The sequence below is a fragment of the Lichenostomus cassidix genome, chromosome 6 (genome assembly GCF_008360975.1).
Source record: "Lichenostomus cassidix isolate B80296 chromosome 6, HeHo_3.0, whole genome shotgun sequence".
NCBI classification, from domain to species: domain Eukaryota; kingdom Metazoa; phylum Chordata; class Aves; order Passeriformes; family Meliphagidae; genus Lichenostomus; species Lichenostomus cassidix.
Window position 1 is genome coordinate 28857280 of NC_139487.1, and position 20476 is coordinate 28877755.

The 20476-nt window shown below is 40.6% G+C and overlaps 1 protein-coding gene and 2 long non-coding RNA genes across 8 annotated transcripts in view; 1 reads left to right on the forward strand and 2 right to left on the reverse strand.

Annotated features, from left to right (window-relative positions):
* Positions 1–241: 241 nt before the first annotated feature.
* On the reverse strand, positions 242–9556 carry LOC146435553 (uncharacterized). Its single transcript, XR_014853003.1, has 4 exons — positions 9356–9556; positions 7742–7936; positions 892–1000; positions 242–359 (listed from the first exon to the last, which is right to left on the reverse strand). It is a non-coding gene; the product is annotated as an uncharacterized LOC146435553 (long non-coding RNA).
* Positions 7734–16886, forward strand: LOC146435554 (uncharacterized). Of its 2 annotated transcripts, none has more exons than XR_014852999.1 (5): positions 7734–7818; positions 11655–11733; positions 13142–13201; positions 13444–13560; positions 14106–15137. It is a non-coding gene; the product is annotated as an uncharacterized LOC146435554 (long non-coding RNA). The 2 variants fall into 2 exon arrangements; XR_014853000.1 differs by lacking the exon at positions 7734–7818 and adding an exon at positions 15975–16886 and having other exon boundaries at positions 11654–11733; positions 14106–14642.
* Positions 10527–20476, reverse strand: part of RHOBTB1 (Rho related BTB domain containing 1) — a 51942-nt gene continuing 41992 nt past the window's right edge. For all 5 annotated transcript variants that reach the window (XM_085064234.1, XM_085064230.1, XM_085064231.1 and 2 more), the window contains 6 exons: positions 18272–19236; positions 17728–17846; positions 15689–15839; positions 14487–14575; positions 13292–13397; positions 10527–12785 (listed from right to left, as the gene is read on the reverse strand). In XM_085064234.1, coding sequence (XP_084920360.1) covers positions 12616–12785; positions 13292–13397; positions 14487–14575; positions 15689–15839; positions 17728–17846; positions 18272–19236 — 1600 coding nt within the window. In that variant the 3' untranslated portion in view covers positions 10527–12615. The remainder of the gene's footprint in view (positions 12786–13291; positions 13398–14486; positions 14576–15688; positions 15840–17727; positions 17847–18271; positions 19237–20476) is intronic.

A 20476-nucleotide genomic window follows, 5' to 3' on the forward strand; every position in this document is an offset into this window, starting at 1 on the left:
AACCCCTCACCTGTACAGGAGGTCAGAGAGCAGCCACAGAGGAGTGTTTGCCTTCTATTTTGCAAAGGACAACACTGAAACACAGTATTTCCTCAGGCCTTACTGCCTGATGGAACCAAAGAAAAAAGGTTATATTTAAACAGTTTCAGGAAAACTTCAGCTGCAGACTAAAGGCGAAACAGCAGCACACACAAAAGGATTAAACACCACTCTCTTTCATGATCAGCAGAATTCTCTTACCTTTTTTCAAGATCCTCTGAGGAGATGCCCTCTGAGATCCAAGCTCCAAATTTTAGACAGGGCTGTAGCAGATTACTCCACAACAGCAGAATGAGTCAAAGCTTATGAGTAGGTTTACACTAGCATGTAAAAATATTTTTTCATTAAAACTCTTTTCCTTGCAAAATGAAAGCAAGAACATATTTTTGCTCTTACTAGAACACAATTTCAGCAGAAATATATGCATATAACAGTTAAAACCTATGCTAAACCTCGGAGGTTAAAACCCACTGAAATAAAGCCCAGAGGAGGAGGAAGAGGAGGGGAGGGGCTGCAAAGGCTTCTGGGGGGCAGGAGGGCTATAAAAGCTGAAGGAGCAGCAGTGGTGCCTATTCAGCGTTTGTTGCTGCAGGCTAAGAGCAGTGCTCAGAACTGAAGGAAATGGAAGGTAAACTGTTTCACTTACTGGGTTTAAACAGACCTTTTCTTCTATTATGTAAGAAGTGTAAACTGGAAAAGGAGATTTTTATATTCCAGAACTTACAGGAACTGTCTTTCCTATGCATAAAATCTTCCATCCCATGGCACTTCAATGGTTGCATGTTCTTAGCAGTTTAGGTCTGTTTGTTTAACCTGTATGTTTGCTTGTAGGCTGAACTAAGGGTTTCTTACAGCTTCTTCTGTCTAGTTGTGGCATCCAAGGTTTCAGCTGGCTATAAGCCTTCTTCTCTTGGTTTCACTGGGCTTGGCTTGTACTAGTCCATAACACTGCTGGATGCCTCTGGTAAGAAAATAGTTGTAAATTCCCATCATCTTTGGTCTTCACTCACTGCTCCCTGCTGCTATACTACACTATTGTGCTAAAGAAAGAGGTGTTTAATTAAGGAACAAGTAGTAAAGCATCTAATAACTGTAGGGATGAGCTGCCATGTGGGATATCTTGACCACAAATCCCAGCTGGTCACTAATAGCAGGGCAAATGCTTTGCTCAAAGATATAAGAGGGTATTGTTCTTGTAGCTTTATACAATGAATGAGGACAAATAGGTGTAGGGCTCTGTGCAGCTGATGTGTTTACAATTAACTTCCACAGAGTACTTCTTTTTATTTGCTTTTCCCTATCCAGGGAGGTAAGCCACCCACTTAAAAGAGGTGTTGTGGTGCTAAATTAATTAATCTTAGCAATATGTTTTTATAGCACTGCCTGGTCTACCATGGAGAAGTTAATGATTAGCCACTCCTATTGCTTGAATTAGGATTATTGCTTGAATTATTGCACTCCTATTGCTTCAACAGCCCATTCAGGTTTTAATTTACTCTCTTTAGATGTTGTAACGCATTTTTTCTTTGACACATTTCCCTCTTTTCCTGACAACCCTCAAAAAGCAGGTAAAATATCCCAAAACAGGAAGGGAACCTCATATTTATGAAGGAATATAATGCTCTTTCACAAGCGCCCACAGAGGTCTGTTCTAACTAGCAATGCAAAGACAGATTTGATGTGAGGCAGGCTCCAATACCCACAACTCAGCAGAAAGCAAAGCCAAAGGAAGCCATCTGTGCAGGTGGCATTCATCCAAAGGGAAGGGTGTGAAGGTTGTCCTAACAACTCACCTGTGGTCCTGCCTAATGAGCTGCTGCAGTGCTACCCTGCAGCTGGAGGTCACAGGGTGATAGGACAAGGGGGAGGACCTGGAGCTGGGCGTGTGCATGAGGCTTGCAGAGACCCTTCTCAGCTGAGGTGAATGCAGGTGAACCCACTCATGAGGATTATTGTGCATCTAATAACAAGGCCTGGTTTCTCCTCCTGTTCCCTAACATGGGCTCTTCAGCCTGCTCTAAATATTCCTTTCCTTTTTCTTCTTACCAGTCCAAAAGGCAGTGAAGTGTCACAGTACTACCAAGGGCCCACTCTGCCAAACAGGATGCCAGTGAGGCAGGGCAAGGACAGAAGGTGCTATTCTCCCTGAACTTTAACTCCTCAGAATCTGTCTGTAGGAAAAGCTGTGGGCTTTGTTAACCATATTAGTTTAGTACCAATAGGCTCAGTATTTACTCCATTGACAAATATAGGTATTCTCTCTAAGGCTGGGGTGTCTGTTAAAAAAGCCCCTTGCTTCTAAGCCTCACATAAACATAGCTCTCAGCTGAACCTGGGCACTTCCCAAAAAGCATTTTGGCTGATCAAGTGATGTGCTGTGACTGAAACCTGTTTATCAGCATATACGAAAGGAGGGTGTTGCTTCTTCATTCTTTCACAAAAAACAGTGAGGACTGGGCAGTGTCTGATGGCTCTGACTGTGCCTTGTCCTGTTCTACCTAAAGTGCTGCACAAGCTCTCAGTCACTGATGACACTTGCACAAAAACAAATGCCGTTTTCTCGGTATTCTGATATGACTATGCCCACAGCTAGATTTAATGATACTTACTGCCCACACCTTATAGCTTACAAAAAGCTTATGTTTCAAGAGAATGTATGGAGAGGAAAGAACCACTTCAGTTTTAAAAGCTAGAGTAGATATTGCCTAAACTTTTAAAACTCTATGCAATAAACACATGGAAAAACATACGAAACTTAAACTAAGGGCATGAAGCCAGAAAACCCAAGGACCACACCTCAGAGGGAGAGTTGTAGTTTGCTGTTTGAAGGGTCCTCAGCTGCTCTGGACAAAAGTGAGAAGCTCCCACTACAGGGAAGGTGCCAGGCTCTACTGTGTCTGCTGAAGCTGAGAATTGAACTGGTGTGAGGTGGCAGAAGTCAGCAGGTCTGAAGTCTCATTTTTAGGTGAAAAATTGCACTGTGAAAGCAGGAAGCTACAGTAAAAAAAAACCCAAAATACCTCACAACACTGATCCACTGGCCAGGAAAGAATTCATCAGAGACGTATAAATACAACTTCACACACTTTAATGTGTAAACCACTCAACAAAATAAATTATGCTATGCTGGCAAAGTAGTAAAAGGCCTTAAGAAAATTGAAAAAGCTTATAGTAATGAAAGATTATTCCCAGTGCAATAGAAGGAATGTGTATCACACCAAGTGATGGTGCTTTGTGAAAATAAGCCAAGTGAGTAAGAAGCAAGGCTGAGGGCAGGCAGAAGTGATGCTGGACACGTATTTACCTTGGCTCTCTGCAGTCAGCAACAGGCTCAGTGCCATACTTAAGGCAAGACGTATCTCCCTATTTCCCTATGATCACTGCTCACAGCAGGGATTTCTTTTGTTAATATACTACTGGGCAGCTCCAGAGTTGGAAACTGATTAATTCCCAGCAGGTAAAAGGGATTCCTAGAGAGCAGGGCAGCATTGTAACCCTGGGGATCACAAGAGCTGAATCTACAGCATCACTTAGGTGCTTGGTTAGGGCAAAATTATTTAAGCTGATTTAAAATCCCTGCCAGACACTGTATTCGTGCTGTGTATCCCTATGTGACTTAGCATCATCCAGAACCAAACCCAGCATTTGCTGAAGTCTGAGGCCAGATTTCATCATTAAAAATATTGGGCAGGACTAGTGTGTCCCAATCCCAGGAGCTGATGCCTGGGTCTGGCACCTGAGCTCAAAGGGGTGTCTGTTCTGTAGTCTTGCAGTCACACAATCACTTCATGGATCTGAGCTCTTCTGACCTCTTTTTGCCACACAACAATGTAGGAACACTACAATATTCCAGGGATAGATGAAGGATAAATCCCTTTGCTTTCCCTCCTCCCCCTTCACGTGCTAAACCTGTACTTGCCATAAGGTAAGTGATGAGCTCCTTAACTGACACCCAATAGAAGACAACCTCCCTGTACAAATACAGGGAGGGGAACAGCAGGTTTGGGGTTTTCTGCAGTGAAGCAGGGAGTGCTTAATCAGGAGCTCAGGAATAGCCACAAGCAGATGACCAAAGGTCTACTCAGCCCTGGTTCCTGCTTCTGAGAGTGGCCAACAGCAGATGCTCCAGGCAACATAAAGCAAAGGTAAGCACAAAATTATATTTGGTACTATATTCCCAACTTTCAGTGCCTTGTGCTTAAGTTCTGAAGTAGAGGTGATGATCTGTATTTGACAGGTTTCTTTTGGGAGCTGTGTGAGCTTCCAGCCTATGTTCTCTGGCAAGAAATTTTGCAGCTCAGCTAACACTGGTGTGAAGATATGCTCTTGGTTGCAAATCTGCCACATGCTAGTTTCATTTGATGCCATCCAACTTTCATGCTAATGGAATGCTTAGTTACTCCCTGAGAGCCTTTCCACCTTCCCTAAGTTTGGGCCTCTCCAATTTCCACCTCAGGCTGAACGCAGCCCTCCATGTACTACAGATTCCTGCTTTCTTGGCAGGCTGGAAGGGCTAGCTCTTCCTGAGGAGCCTGCTGCCTTCCTAGAGTATGCCAGAAGTCAGACAACTCAGCACTAATGCAGAGATTGTGCCAGTCTGCCCTTCCTGTGCCCAGTTAAAGCCTTAGCAAAGAATGAGGATGCTCAGGAAATGCCAAGTGTGCGTGTCAAATGGTTTTGACTTGATTAGTGCTTCATTCAGCTGATGCCAAGTCAGAAGATGATGGTGTGGCTGAGTGCTGAAGGGACTAGGGGAAAATGTAGTGGCTGCATTTTACTCCCTAGGTATTGCAATTGAGGCAAAAAGAGAATTTAAAGAGATCTGTCTTATACTTATGTGTCCCTGAAGGAAAATAGCTGACAAAGCAGTCACAGAGAGAGCAGTTGAGCTGTAGCCTACACCTGACAGTCCATTAAGCATTGGTTATGATCAGTTGTGCACCTAAAGGAGAGAGATCGGGGCAGGTCTTGATCATTTGCATGACCCTGGCAAAACCATTTCTGTTTCAACTCTTCTAATAATAGAGATAACAACCCAGAGACCAGTCTGGTACAGCTTTTGGATTAACATCCAGGAGGTGCAAAGTGTGCTAGAGTGGTTATGGGCTCTTGTGGATGGTGGACAGCCTGTCAAGGTGTGGCTTAGTGAATGGGCAATAATTCCATTGCGTGCAGGTGGTGCAGTGAAGGCACACTGAAGTGCTGTGTGTTAACCTGCTGCCATCAGTGTCACCTGGATTTATTATTAGCATTTATAACAATAGCGTCAGAGGATCACAAGAACTTTCAAAAGTGGAAGGTGATCAGCAAAAGGGCATGGAAAACTCTGTTGGATAGATTTCTTAAACAGGCTTGTTGCAAAGGCGCACATGGTTAGGTGGGAAAAACCTCCCCCTTGCACTGAATTCTTCATTCCAGCATTTTTGGAGCACAGAAATGAGCAGTTCTGGGTCAGACCAAGGATTTGTCTGTCCCTGACACTGCCTCTGACAGCAGCCAAAACCTTATGCCCAGAGAAACAAAGAACAGCATGACCAGTTAGCAACACCTCTTCTGCAAATGCCCAGCTATTTGTTTGACTTTGGAAATTGCTCAGTCAGGCGTATTTTTCTACATATTAATTAACTCCCAGTGAACTTCTCATCCATGAACCTTTCCAGGTTACCTGGGAACTCATGCAAGATCTTCACACCTCCAGTGTCACATGGCAAGTTCTACAGCTTGACTGCTCTGCCTGGGAAGTCTGACAGGGACTGAAGAACAGCTTAGAATGACTGAAAGTGCAGTGGGGAGAACTGCTGGATTTCTGTTCCATGTCTGGCTACCAGGTTTAAAGACACAAACTTCTGAAGCCCAAGGGGACAATGTAGTTGTAGGATGACACTCCCTGGCCCAAGTCTGTGTTAATGGGCTGGGCAGGTGTGCAGTGTCAAACAAAAGCCATGGATCCAGGAGAGAGCAGCAAGGTCATCAAATCCTGCCCCTACAACTGCAGCAAGTGCCTGGTTTTTGCAGGTGCATGGCACATGTGCTACCTGTACCCCCACTCAGTGCAGGACACAGAACACTTCCTGGAACCCTACAGCACCTACTCTGGTGCCTTGCCGATAAGTAGCAGGAAAAACTGAAAGTCAATAATTTCATGGCTTCTGACAAACTCCCAGGCACCAGCCTCCTTGCCCCTCTGTTCAGATAGAGGAGCAGTCTGTTCTGTTAATAGGAAAATTCTGCCCAGCAATCCCTGCACTGACCTTCAGTCCCCATCTCACCCTGAGACAAACTGGAGGCCTAAGCAGAAAGGAAAGCAAGTCTTAAAACTTAATTACCCAATTATCTTTAGGTAATCACCCAATTATCTTTGGATAGTCCTTTTTTATTTCTTATTCCTCCTATCTTCTTAACAAATAGCTTCCAGAAAACAAACCTTGCTGTGACTACAGCAAACAAACAGACTCCCTGAGCAGATAGAAAAACCCATTAAGGGCAGACATCAGTCTCGTTACCTTTCCTAGCCCTGGAGAGCTGAGAAGGGCAGGGCTGTGCAGCTGTGGGTGCTGCAGCACCTGCCAGAGATGCACTGTGCTCAGCAGGCTAGAAATCACCCCTGCATACTAGGATTTTGCTGTCCTTAGGCAGCCAAAAGGAAGGAGGAACAAAGCTGGGGAGGATCTGCCTCAACAGAACAGCCTGAGGGAGTCACTGGAAGATGAGCAGTAAGTGTGTGAGTAGTTAGACACTCAGTCACATCCCCTGCAAGCTCATGCAGCTCTTTCTGTGCAGATCTCCTCACCCCAGACAGTCCCTCGGGGCTCCTCAGGAACCCCCTTTCTTTAGAGGGCTTGTGGGCAAAGGCATCATCCTCTAACTGGTTTTCATCACATGATGAGATCTGCCAATTATTTAGAAACTAACCTCAGACACTCTATAATTGAAAAATGTAAATATGATACAAAGAGCACAGGGATCCATAAAATTTTACAGGGAGTTGTAATTGAGGACCCAGGGGAAAAGTGTAAAGAAATTTCTTTGTAATATGTAGTGCATAGCTAATATTCAAAATATCTGGGTGGTGGAGGTAATCACATCTGATCATCTAGTCAGAATGACCAGCTTATATTTAATAACTAAGATACAGATTAAATAATATACTCATTAACTGCTGCTAATTGTAGGAGTTTTTTTTATAACCTGTGGGGATAAATTGAATACTCAGCACTAATACCTGGAATGCCACGTAATCCTTATTATACAGCCATCACTTTAAAAATATTAGTCCCAATGGGGACTAAAGAACTTTTTTTTTTGGGTTTTTTTTTCAAAGGCAAGAAAATTTCTTAAGAAAATCTTCACTGTGAAGTGTTATCACCTGGCTGCTTATCTAAAACTTTAGATAAGTGCGGGGGTGCAGGTTAGACAGCCCTCAATGACCTCAGACTTGTGCAATACAGAGGGATGGCACCCAGCTTGCTAATTCTATCTAATGGTGAAGGCTGATTTTCTTTAAAGCTGAAAGTCAGAGCTGCTATCTATAGGGCATATACCTCTCCCAGTTTCGCATCTTTAAACAGTACCTGAGATACTCTTATCCAGGCAGTCACACAGCTCATGCCGGCGTGTTCTGTGACTCAGTCTGACTTAAGGTGGTTTTGCAAAGTTGTTAATTTACCTTTTTCTACCTTGAAATCCCTAAACAAGCCAATACCTGGCTGCCACAGAGTGTTGTTCCACTATCTGCTGTCACTTGGAAGCAAACTGGCTGGAGATCATTCCTGTGTTGGGGTAAGGTCCTTGCTGTTCTAGAATCTCCTTCAACATGGGACAGAACCAGATGCATCATGTCCAGGAGGTGGTAGTGGGCTCCTCTGCAGGCCAAAAGACAGCCTGTGGGGTTCCAGTGCTGTACAGGAAAGGACCTGAGATGAATTAGCAATGTAATGTAATGTTTTCACTGTAACCTGTGCCTCCCATACTGTCAGGGTGGGATGCAGGACCTGCCTCTTGGGCCTGTTTGTTGCTGCAGAACATCCCAGGGGGATGTTGTAGCCATGAAGTCTGCTTACAAACCAGCTGGTGAGGCTGAAGAATTATAAAGGAGCCATCACAACTCTATTGTCCCATGGTGTTACTAGCCCTGAATCACAACTTTACCTTCTCAGTTTGATTTTCTCTAGAGCTGGGAGACATTAGCATAACCATTCTTGCATCTTCTAATGTTCAAATTTTCATCTTAGCCTCCTGCAGCCTTGATCCAAAAGCTTTTCATATTTATACCAGAAATCAAGATTTTTATGGAAGCAGCAGTGAGGGATTTAGTTTGCATATATAAATATACAATAGTCTCACTATCCTGGCTGCTAGTGCAAAGTGAATCCGTGACACGGGTTGTATTCTCTTAGCTAAAGGCAAAGGCATAAGCTAACTGACAATGAATTATCCTACTGTAGAGCCTCCTGTATGGGGATTATCACTGCTAACACACTGTCTTATCCTGCATGCAGTACATAGAGCAAACTTCTTTGAGAGATTTGGAACACAGGCAAGCGATAACGTGGAAATTCATTAGGCGGCACCTCAAAGCCCTAAACTGTGTGTGTGTGTGTGTGTGTGTGTAGTGGCTCATCCATTTCAATGGGAATTTTGCCTGCAGGAGAAGTAAACTCATGCAAATGCTGTTAGATCATCTTAACAGACCAAAAATCTAAGGGGATTTAGGAGTGGCAGGTAGACACCTTAAAGACATCTCACTGCATTGTACGTACTTAGGATTCCAACTCAGAGTAAATAAATGCTGGCCTATCCAGTGACAAGAGTATAAGGACTGTGATCTAAGAAAAAGGGACAGAATAGGGACAAAACTGTGGTTTCATCTGACAAAGCAAATCTCTTCACCAGAACTATAATCTTAAAAGCATGGAAGAATTGAAATATGTCACCATCCCGGAGTTTGAATACCAAAATTAATCCTATTTAGTACATTAGATCTTTATCTAAACTTCTTTGTACAGAGGATGAAAGTCTTGACCCTGAGAGAAGGATTTCCAAGATGCCTTCAGTTGCTCTATCAGCACTTGTTACTTGAACATGGAAAAAAAAATTCCCTGATTTTACAAATCAAACACTTCGAGGCATAAGTTATTCTTGAGGGCTATCTGTAGGCAAGCTGCTGGAGAATTAGGGCAATAAATCCCTGTGCTGCTTTTCCCTACTCCCTCTGGTAGAACCATGCTTTGAGTGCTCAAAAGGGATTTCCAGATTAGTCTCTTCTACTAGGCAACCCTTCTTAAGATACCCACATATTCAGTACTATCTAGCTTACCTTTGCTCGCTTTGAGGCCTGATCTGACTAACGGACTGTAAGGAGTAGGTCTTCAGTGAATGAAGTTAGTGAGCTGTGGCTGAAGTCTGGTTCCTCCCATCTCACAAAACAACTCTATTTCTGGCTTTGGTGTGCTATTTGTGGGTAGGAAACCACAGAAATTGGTTTGTGTTGTTGTGCACAGAAACTTGCTCGCAGAAATTCTGTCTCAAAGAACAAATAGAAAAACATTGTTTCTAAGAATTGAGATGAATGAGACTCCCCAGAAATAAAGGACTTCTTGATACTGGTCTTAATATTTAAAAAATAATGCCCTGGAGAGCAATGCTTCTGATTTGCTCCTTCCTCCCATGCTACTCCTTTTATCATAAACAAGAGAAACATTTTTACACCTGACATCACCCCTTTTTCTTTTGAGCCCGTTACCTTTACTAATGGTAAGTTCAAAGAAATTAAATTTTGCTTCCAAAAGTAAATTAGATATGTAACATTTTCATAAATTAGCACTTGAAAAACAAATGAACACTGTAGTGAATGTGCTCACTTTCAGTGTCATTGGCATCGCTTTGTGACTTTTTTCAAAGCTCTTAATGTGGCATTCTTTGCATGATATCTTTCAAAAATTCTCTAGAAAAGTACCAACTTTACACATCTATCAGTTAAATAAGCTGTATTCAGGGAGGTAGTTGCTGAGGGTCTTCTAGTAAGTAATGAGGAATTCTGTAAGATGGTTGACAACTAAGGCAGTGAGGAAGCAGGGAAAATGGTGTTTGTACAAAGTTTAGAGCATACTGAAAACGTTACAGACACCCTGCTGTTTACCTGCACTTTTCCTCCCTGTCATGGTCTGTCATGACCAATTAGTTTCATGTCCCTTGGGTAATATAATGCTAATTAAATATTAGAAACCATGGGGAAAAGTGGCAAGAGGTTTGTTTTTCTTTTTGCCGTGCAGTTTAACAGTAAGCGACAAGCACCAACCTTCCAGTATCGTATACAAACTGTAGGATTTCCTTGTGACATTCCCAACCATAAATCCTAATGTGCTATGCAAATACCAGTTTAGTAAAATTCAATGAATGATAGCACAACTGAATGCTTACAAGCAGCACTAAAATGGGAACAATGTAATGCAAAATTTAGGAAGTTTCTTTGAAGAACTGGGAGACAATTTATAACTAAACAGTTTTATTGACTTTTTTTTTTCAAAATAAAAAACACAAAATAACCACCAAGATTAAAGGCCATAGACAGCATTAACCAAATGAACCAGCCACTTGGTTATAGTAGCTGATAACTAGAATAACTGGATATTATTGCATATACCTCAGGTTCATTTATATATCCATTACAGTTTGGCAAGATTACAATCATACAGTAGCTTTGGTTGTGTAAAACCTAGTAGCAATACTTACTTAAAATGTGACTGGTTAACATTTTATGATGACAGCTATTTATCTCAGTCTTGACCCGTCTTCTCTCATTCCATGTTCTTGTCCATATTGTCACTAACCGAGAATTAAGGAGACATATTTGCAACCAACACTTATAGCCCTTCTTTATCACCAAGTGGTGATGAATCTTACAGGGGTAGGAATCTCTCACTTGCTTTCCTTATGAAGGTTTGTAGAGCAGCCTCTCCTCCTGGCTCCTACCATCCTGTGGTAGCCTCAGCCAAGCATAAGTCCATCCAGATCGCAAATATGTCGAGGTGTTTATGGCTTTCAGGCCAAAGCTTTTCCTGACCTACAGTGCTGGGGGGTGACTGTACTGCCTTGCCTTTGGATACAGAGAAAAAACCACAAACAAACAAACAGCTTTTCACATTGGTGTGCTGAGCTGCCAGCACAGAACAGTATGAACAAACCTAATACACAATACTACCTTGGTTACAAAGTTGTGCCTGAGACACTGCACAGGATTGCATGTGTATGTTCTACAGTCTATGTATTTTAGTTTTGGTCTTTTAAAAAATGCTTTCATCCTTATGTAACCTAGTGTAACACTGCAGCTTTAGAGTAATGGTTGATAAAAAGTCATAAACACACAGGCTATTTGGAAACACTGGAAGCTATTTCTTGTCTTGCACCACTTGTGCAGAATTCCTGCCTTTCTGCCATCAGTTACATCTGCTTCCAGGGGAAATATATCACCTACTTTAAAATAATCTAAAATTCTGACTTCTACTTGGGAAAAGCTATAAAAGAATTTGGATCAAAGTGAAGTAATCTTGTGTGTGAAGACCCTTCTTCACTTACAAAATGCTGGAACACTAGATAACATCTACCTGTTTTTGCAGCCCTTTCATTTGCTTGCACTGAAGCAAAAAGGAATTCAGCATGAGGAACGGCTGCATGGTGAAGATCCTGCAGAACAAGGTAACTGCCATGCAGTAATTCAGATGCAAGCAGTGTAACTGCTTTTTGCATTCAGATCCATACTTGTATAAGGATATAAATTAATAAGCCCTTCTAAATGATTTTAGAAATATCTTCTTTGATCTAGACATATAAAACCTCTGAATACTTAGAATCACTAGATTTCACATGGCCCACATAGTCATAATTATTTGCACTTACATGGCAAATATTAGAAATACATTTGCCTGCATTTGAACAGGTAATTATACTGTCTATTATTCAGCTGAGCAAAGATCAAGCACTCTATATCTTGCAATTATTGGATCTTATTCTAACCCTTTACTTTAGAAAGGGGAAATGACCATCTAATTATATTACCAGTGCACAGTACTTAGTTTGAAAAGGACAACCTATAGTAGGCAACTAGATTTTTTCCTAAGATGACTTTTTATGAGATACTCTAAAAGCAGTCTCTTATGACTGAAGATTGTCTATTTCACTGTACTCGCATAGTAAAAATAGTTAAAATCTAATTACAAAGCTGCTACATGATTATTTTGTGGTCTGTAAAATAAAACAGTATCCAGAATTTTATCTGAACAAAATACACCAGACAGTATAAAAATATTTCCCAGCTGGAGATTGAAACATTAATGCTGGATTTGGTTTTTTTTGTATAAAAAGTAATGTAATAATGGTTGACATTTACCTGCTTACCAGTCAAAAATATACATATGACTTCGAGGAGCTGTTCCAGGCTCCTTTTCAGTGAGCTTGTGCTTTTGACCCTAGCAGTAATAAATGCACAGGTGGAACACAGTTTCCTGAAAACCTGAACTACATCTTATTTCTAACAATAAGACTAATTTCTGGCTATGGATTTCCACTTATTTGCTTTGTTCAGGCAACTACAGCAGAGGAATTCCAGAAGCACCACTTCCGCTTTGAATGATGTTTGTTCAGTGCAACATCTTCCTTTTCTCTCTCCTTTTTAACTCGCTGGTAGTGATCTTCTTCCTTTAAATACCACACTGGCGGCCACCGATGCCTCTCAAAATATTCTTGATTATCTGATTGAAAAGAAACAATGAAAAAAAACCCCAAAGAAGCCAATAAGATACACAAATCTCAGAAATGTCTTGCAAAAATCTATGCAGCTAATAATTTATCCAGTCTCTATGCTGGCTTGCTAATCAAGGATTCACCCAGTTTCCCCAGGCGCCTTAAGTGTGAAAAGACTTTGAAAGTGGTTACACTCAAGAGGCCTTAGTCGACCAAAAACTATAAAAAAGTGAGGTCTTTACAGAATGTATTTTTCATTGCAGAGCCTGAAAAAGAGCTCTGTGCCTTTTAGCATCACTGAATTAGGTAAAGAACATGATGCTTGCCCAGCTATCAGGCTAATGATTATGACCTTGCTTTGCAGATAAGAATTTATGAATGTTGTTCAAGATAGCACAGAGGTTCAGTCTCATGGCTTAGCTACGTAAGGACCTCATTATTTTTATATTTAATCAGCTGAGTGGGGAGAAAGAAGGGGAAACCTGATGAAAAGTGGGGGGGAAGTTGCCCATACCTGAAGATTTAGCTTTGATTTCCTTGCGGTATTTGGAGCAAACACTGTTGTAATTGGTGCAGATGTAGTGCAAGCACCAAGCTGCCAGCTGGTTAGCATTGTGAAACTGTGAGGAAAAACAAAGAGCTTATTCCATTCCATTCATTTTGCAGCCCCTATTAACAGCTAAAGCTTGAATGGTCCCCAGCAGATGGCACCTGGCTGAACTCTCCCAAGCATTCATTCTGACCGCCTGCTCTGATCTCGGGTTATAAACACATCATAGTGAGGTAGGTACTGGCCACAGAGGATATTCTAGCAGTAGCTAGAGATATTGCTTCTGTCTTCAACCAGGAGAAGGAAATAAAAGAAAAATTGCCCTTCTTAAAATGAAAATGAAGTGAACCGCTTTCTCTTGGGAGGGGTTCAGGTCTGGTTTTGCAACAGGATTACAGGTATTGCAAGAGAGGCTCTCAAAACCAGCTGCAAGAAATCTTGCCTGGTGGCCAACTTGTGCAATGTTTTAATGCTACTTCAAGTCAAGCTGCAGCTGACTCATTGTTAGTGGGAAATCAAGAATTATAAATTAAAAAAAATATTTTAGCTTGTTCTACTGTATCTGAGAGTCTGCTGCATCACTCCTTTTGGAAAACAGAGGTGTCCAGTTTAACCATGAGCTGGGGGCTCTCTCTTTTAGTGATTTGCGGGACTCAAGAAACATTGAAATGCATTTGAACATAAAGAGGATTTGCACATACTCTGAATTATCGGATAACTGACTTGGGAGTAGCCAAGTATTCAAAAGTATTCAAAAAATGTTGCCATTGCAGTACAGGTCTAAATATATTTCCAAGAACAGAACAGAAAGGAGCACAAGAATCAATCACCATTACAAAGCTGAACAGCTTCATTACATTGCTTTTCATGTTACTGAACCATGGTCATGAGAACATGAAACTTGGAAGTTCCACAATCAAGAAAAACTAAAATATATATTTGAAGGACAACTCCTCTGAGATTACTTAAAGGGCTGTTTCACCTTTGAACTAATGAAAAAAACCTTCTTCAAAACAGAAGATAAAACTAAGTTTTATCATCAGTCACTCTTAGAACTGCAGACTTTGAGCCACTTAGAAGCAATGCTCAGAACCAGTAAGGATGTACAAGCAAGTCCTACAGCTGAGCAGAATATCTTCAGCAAGCTGTGTACACTGACCTGTGCCAGTTCCAAATAGGAGAGGACTTCTCCATCTATTGCAACACCACTCATGGAGGCCTTTGTCAGCTCCTGCACTGCATGCTGCTCTGTTAGGGGAGAAAACTCGTCACTCTCAGGGGAAACAGCCACATTTCCAGGTCACATCATCTACAGGTAACAAAGAACCAAGACAGCCTGTTCTCCCTCCTCCTAGTGTTAACCAGCATTATGCAAGGGTCACATTCGCCCAGATACCCTTAGCAACCTCAGAGCTGGGGGAAGTCAAATTCTGATCTGACCTTTGGAGCTGTGGCTGAAGAAGTGGTTCATAACCACTTATAGAAGGACAAAGTTCAGCAGCCACTAGTCTCTCTCTGGCAGAATGGATGGGTACAATAGTCAATATAAATTAGAAGTATGGATCAGCTGTCTTTTTTGGGTCAGACAAACTTTTAAAGGAACAGTGCACTTGCCACTCAATTGTGGTTTTACAGGTGTAGCTTTGTTTCATCTGTCTCTGAGTTTTGGCCTTGGTCATGTCTTCAGAACAATGCCAGATTACTAGCATAGAGGGAAACAAAACACAAAAACAAAACCCCAACAACCCCAGAGGTTTGGGTTGTGTATGGATTTAATTTTAAAACTTCAGTGGTATTCTAACCTGTAATTTTTTAAAAAAATATGGGATTGAAAAGGTTTTCTTCCTGAAAGGAGGGTTGGATACCCACATATATACCAAAATATCCAATTCCCATCTAGTGAAAAGGGATCTAGACATGATCTAAAAAGGGATCTAAAAAACATGATCATCTAGACCAGTTTTGAACTGGCTCAGTTACTCTCTTTGAACAGGAATATAAAGTAGAGCACTTCATTACTTAATGGAAAACCCACAGTCCTTCCTGTTTTTAGGTAAATTAACAACAGAATGGATATTACAATCCACAGACGTTAGCCTGAATGCTAAAGAGAAGATTTACTTTCTGTTTTTAAAACACAGAGAACTTCAATGTTCTGAGCTGGTTTAGCACAAAACTAAAAAAAGCAAGAGAAAGGCAAATACATTTTCTATGTGAAAATATCAATTTACATTACAATATCCCTCTCAGAAAAAAAAAATTCTCTGACACTTGAGAAAATATTATGTGTTCCAAAAACCATTAAAGCACATTTCAGTCATTGCAAAAGACACTGCATTGGACAAGGCCACAAATTCTTACCTGCTAGAGCAATCAGATGAGGAAGGCAAAACCTATTTGCCAATGCAATTAACTCAAGTGTGTCCAGTTCCTGACTGGAGGACAGTTGCTTGGTATACAAGTAATCTAAAACTGCTTGCATGGAAGTCTTGTTTATGTTAGGAAGAACTACCTGGAAAACATATTTTGGAAAAGATATTTTGGAAAAGATATTTGAGAAAAGAATTTCTAATTATTAAGGGATTTTCATACAGAGGTCATATTAAGTTTCTCTCACTTTACTGGACTGTTTCTTTTTCTCTTCAAGTTATTTCAGAAACGAGGGAAAACATTTTTCAAAACACACATTTCCAACTGAAGTTCCAGATGCTGCCAACAGGTAAGCATTGCTCCAGAGTCAGATCTTTTGCCAGTTTATATCCAAGCTGGAATTGGATCCACATCAAACAGTGAATCTGTTCAATGCTCTCCAGCCTGCAAATGGACAGCTATACATAAAAGCCACTGAGCACTTCCCATGCCAAACCTCCCTTGGTGGACTGCTTGAGGAATGCAATCTATCTGCTCCTGGCAAGGGCTATTCTGTGGATTCTGAGATAACAGAAAACAAAAGATAACAATAAAACCATCCCTCTCAGTCTGTTTGTAAGTAATGAAATTATTCTGGTAAACAAGGCTGGGAAGGAACTGAGAACTGAAGAAAGGAGGAAAAAGAAGTGTAAGCCATTTTTGCCACACCCATAATGAGTGTGACCAGCATGGAATGAAGCTACCAAGACTGGGAACAAAAGCTGTCTAATTTCTCCTGCTAAAGCATGAACCTTTCATGCACATCAGCCATTCTGGGAAGCAGCTCAGTTCTCCAAGTGCGAGCAGCTAGCTGTGAAACTCATTCATTATTGATATATTTTTGTTAATGCACAGAACTGTAAATTTAATGAGTGAGTTTATAAAATTTGTCCCAAATACAGAAAAGGTAATACGTAAAAATAGATTATTTTTTTGTAAACTATTCAATTCCTATCTGCCTATATTTTAAAACTCCTAAAAGCATTACTGAATGCTTTGAACTGTACAAAATGGAAGCTAAATATTTTAAATTGGAAAGATGAGCTAAGACTGTTAAGCTAATCATTGAAAATAGGCTGGTAGAAAATAAATGCATATTCTTCATTGCCAAATGCTGCTTACTAGAATAAAACTATGTATTTTTAATGAACCACTTGTTGAGTGTGCCTCTGGGAAAGGAATTATGTTTACAGCCGTATTAGCAGAAGCCAGAAAAATCTAAGTAGAAAATATCTATCAGAATATTAAACACAAAAAACTTGAACACTTCATATAAGCAAGACCCATGAGTAACAAGAAAACCAAAACAAAAATAAAACTCTAGGTATAGATAAGGCACAGGAAAAATATTAGCAGAGTGCTTGGAATTTGAAAAACAGACCATAAAGGCACATGAAAATACAGAGCTGCTTCTGCAATATCCTAATTCAAAGCATTGAGATCTTTTAAACTGTACTGCACACCTGCTTTACTGCAGAGGACAAGCTGATGCATTACAGAATCTGAGCTGAGTTTCTACTAAAGTGAGTAGAACTTCTCCTAAAGTTAGCTCAGTTTCTATTGTGAAAACAGCTCCCTTTTCTAGTTTAACACTATGCTCTTTAACCCTTTTTTTAACTTTAATTCCTTTATCAATGCCCCTGTCCCAAGTATTTGTTGTAGTGCTTTTGATTATATAAATATATATTCACACAGAGTAAGCAATTATTTTAAAGAAATTCACAAATTCATACCTAATTTCCCTCCCCATATTTAATATTTTACAGGACTTTAAGTTCAAACATATGCTCCAATGCTGGAGGCAAGACTTGTGCCTTGCAGAAAGTATGCTGTCTTCCTGGGAAACCTTATTTAATGCCTTAAGAATAAAAGCATCCCAGGTTTGCAAGGAAGAATAAATCCCTAGGGATTGTTGCAATCTTTCAAATAGATGATGCTTCCATCACTCTAAATCCATCACACATTGTAAATAGACAAAAATAGACAAATACCTCACTGTTGGAGCTTTCAATAAATGATCCTCCAAACATAGCAGACATCCACTCACAGCTGCAGATCAGCAGTGGCTTGTGGGCCTTGATGCTTCCATCGTCCAATTTAAATGTCACATCTGCCATGGGAACAAAGGGACAGGAGTGCTGCAAGTCTGTGTTTAAGGTGTAACCTTGTCTCAAGAATGTGTTTCACTTGCATGTTGTTAACCAAGGACTTCCTTCCTTTCCAATGACCCCACCCCAAAAATAAGTCTTGCATTTTAAATAGTTAAATGAAAAGCCTCACTTGTAAAGCGGGGTATTGGATGTTCAACGTTTTTGAGAATTGGGTCACTTATTTAAAAGCTGTGAGTAGATTTTGAGAAATGAAACTACAAAATCCTGCGTTGGAACAGTTGGCCTGAGTAACACTACAATTTTGGGGTCATCCCTCCTCTCAGAAAAATGTAAGCTGTCACAGTTTTTGAAGTCTATGAAGTGACAGTAACGTGGATAAGAAAAAAAATTAGTGCTCTTCCTGCTTAAGCATGTATTTACTTACCAGAAAATGTCCCTTTGCAAAGGCACTCTTTTATCCGATTAGCTTTTCTGACATGAAATGCTTTAGTAATCTCTTGATTCATGAAGGCTTCTTTATTCGTAATATTCTCCACCATCATTCGCAAATCAAATACTTCCAGGATTTCAGCAATCTGAGCGAGTCTGGTGAGGTCTTTTTCATTTTCATCCAGTTGGCCTGTGTATAGAAACTGCAAAACAGTTTTAAAAGGTCCGGCCTGCACAGACGAATCCATTTTTACCACAGTTACAGGACACGTCCGATTTGAGACAGGATTCACTTGCATTTCCTTATGCACACTAACAAACCCCTTACCCCAGGATGACAGAGATCTTGCTGCAGAGTTTGTTTCACCAGATTCAGGTTCTGATGTGTTTAAAGACTCAGTACTTTCTGGTGGAATTTTAACATCGGAAGATTTCAAGGATGCCTCATCACTGTCACTGTTTGTCTCAAGGTGACTTGTCAGAACATCCCTATTTGTATTTTCTTTATTACACTGTGTTTCATCCAAGTCTGGACTTTCCTCACATTCCATTAAGAAAAGGTCATAAAACTTTGAAGAGGAGGTAGCTAGGTATATCTTGTGAGCAAAAATGCAGTCCTGCTCCTGGAGAACAAACATGACATCTGCACACAGCGGGCTGTCCAATAAATATCCAGCTTCATTCATGCTCGGCACAGGACACTCAGGAATTTTGATAACTGGAGGAGGGGCTTTTGGAGGTAGGAATGGAGCCTGAAGCAAAGGCTTTTGGACCTTCTTCAAATGAGATTTCCAGAATTGCAGGTGTCTTCTGGAGATCAGGGCAGCTCTAATTGCATTGTCAAACACATCTTTAATCCCAAACTGGTCAAATACACTGGTTTCATAGTATGGTATCCCAAGCTCCTTGGCAACCTCTCTGCCTCTCTCTGGTGGCAAAATGTCTCCCCTTTTTATTGGCCTAGGGTTAAACAAAAAATAAACCTTGTCACACACAATGGTCATCACAGAGTTACTCCAGAAAGCATGGAGTTTTACCAAATATTCAGCACTAATCCAGATAACTATCATTCAAATGAAACGAAACATAAAATTAAGTCCACAAAACCCTTTGGTAAGATACAATCACGACTCCACAGAGTTTTAGAATAGCAATTGTAATTTCATTTAAGTTTTGTGGTGTCTTTGTTACTAAATATATGTAGAAATCATTTATACAAAATGGAGCTGCCTCTTTCTTTAAGTGAAATTTACAGTAAAAAAATTTGATAGCACTCTTGAGAACTTTCATTATTTAAAAATCCTCCTAACACCCCTTACTACTCAGATACTCTGTCAGAAACTTTCTTTGTATCCATCATTTAAACACAAATGGAAATTCTCATGACATAAAAATACCAGAAATACAGCTAAATATGAAATGGAAATATTTCTTAAGATCAAGCTTTTTAAAGAAAATCATAATAGCCTATGACAAAAGAGTAACTGAACACACATTGCAAGAGATAGGCTTGTTTTGGCTGTAGAAGCATGATGTGGGAACTCATGAATTTCCAGAGCAGCTCTAGTACATGATGTAGGGTAAACAAACCAGTAAAAAGTCTGGGCTAGGATCCATTTTCCCAGCAAAAAAAAAAATCATCTCCCCAGAAGACAGGACCCAACAATGTGTTCTCTGAGCACACCATATTGGGCAGACACGAGCTGGCACAGACAGAACACGCCCCAGACAACAGCTTGAGCTGAGTGCCAGCTAATAAATAACCAGTTCAGGTGGCAGAAGCCTGCGCTAGACACCCGGAGTTCTGACTCCAACTTACTCATGGTGAAATCAGGGAGGAGGATCAGGGCAGAAGATGAGTTTTGAAAAAAGACCATTTCCTTTTAAAGAATCAACCAAAAAGCCCGCCCCGCCCTCACAAGGGAAAAACGTTTAATAAACAAATAAACCTATGAAAATCATATTGCTAAGTCAAGAGTTTGACTGCAATACAATGCGAAGTTTTCCAAGGGCCAACAAAATACTAATTCAGTCTTTTCACGGAAATTTGTTACAATACAGTCATTAATTACACAATCATGGATTTTATTTCTGTGAGTCTGGTCTCATTCAAATTCCCATAAAAGGAGAAAACTAGAAGCAAACCAGTTATTGTGGGACTGTTGTGCCCAAGTATGTGAATGGTGGTATTTTGTATCTG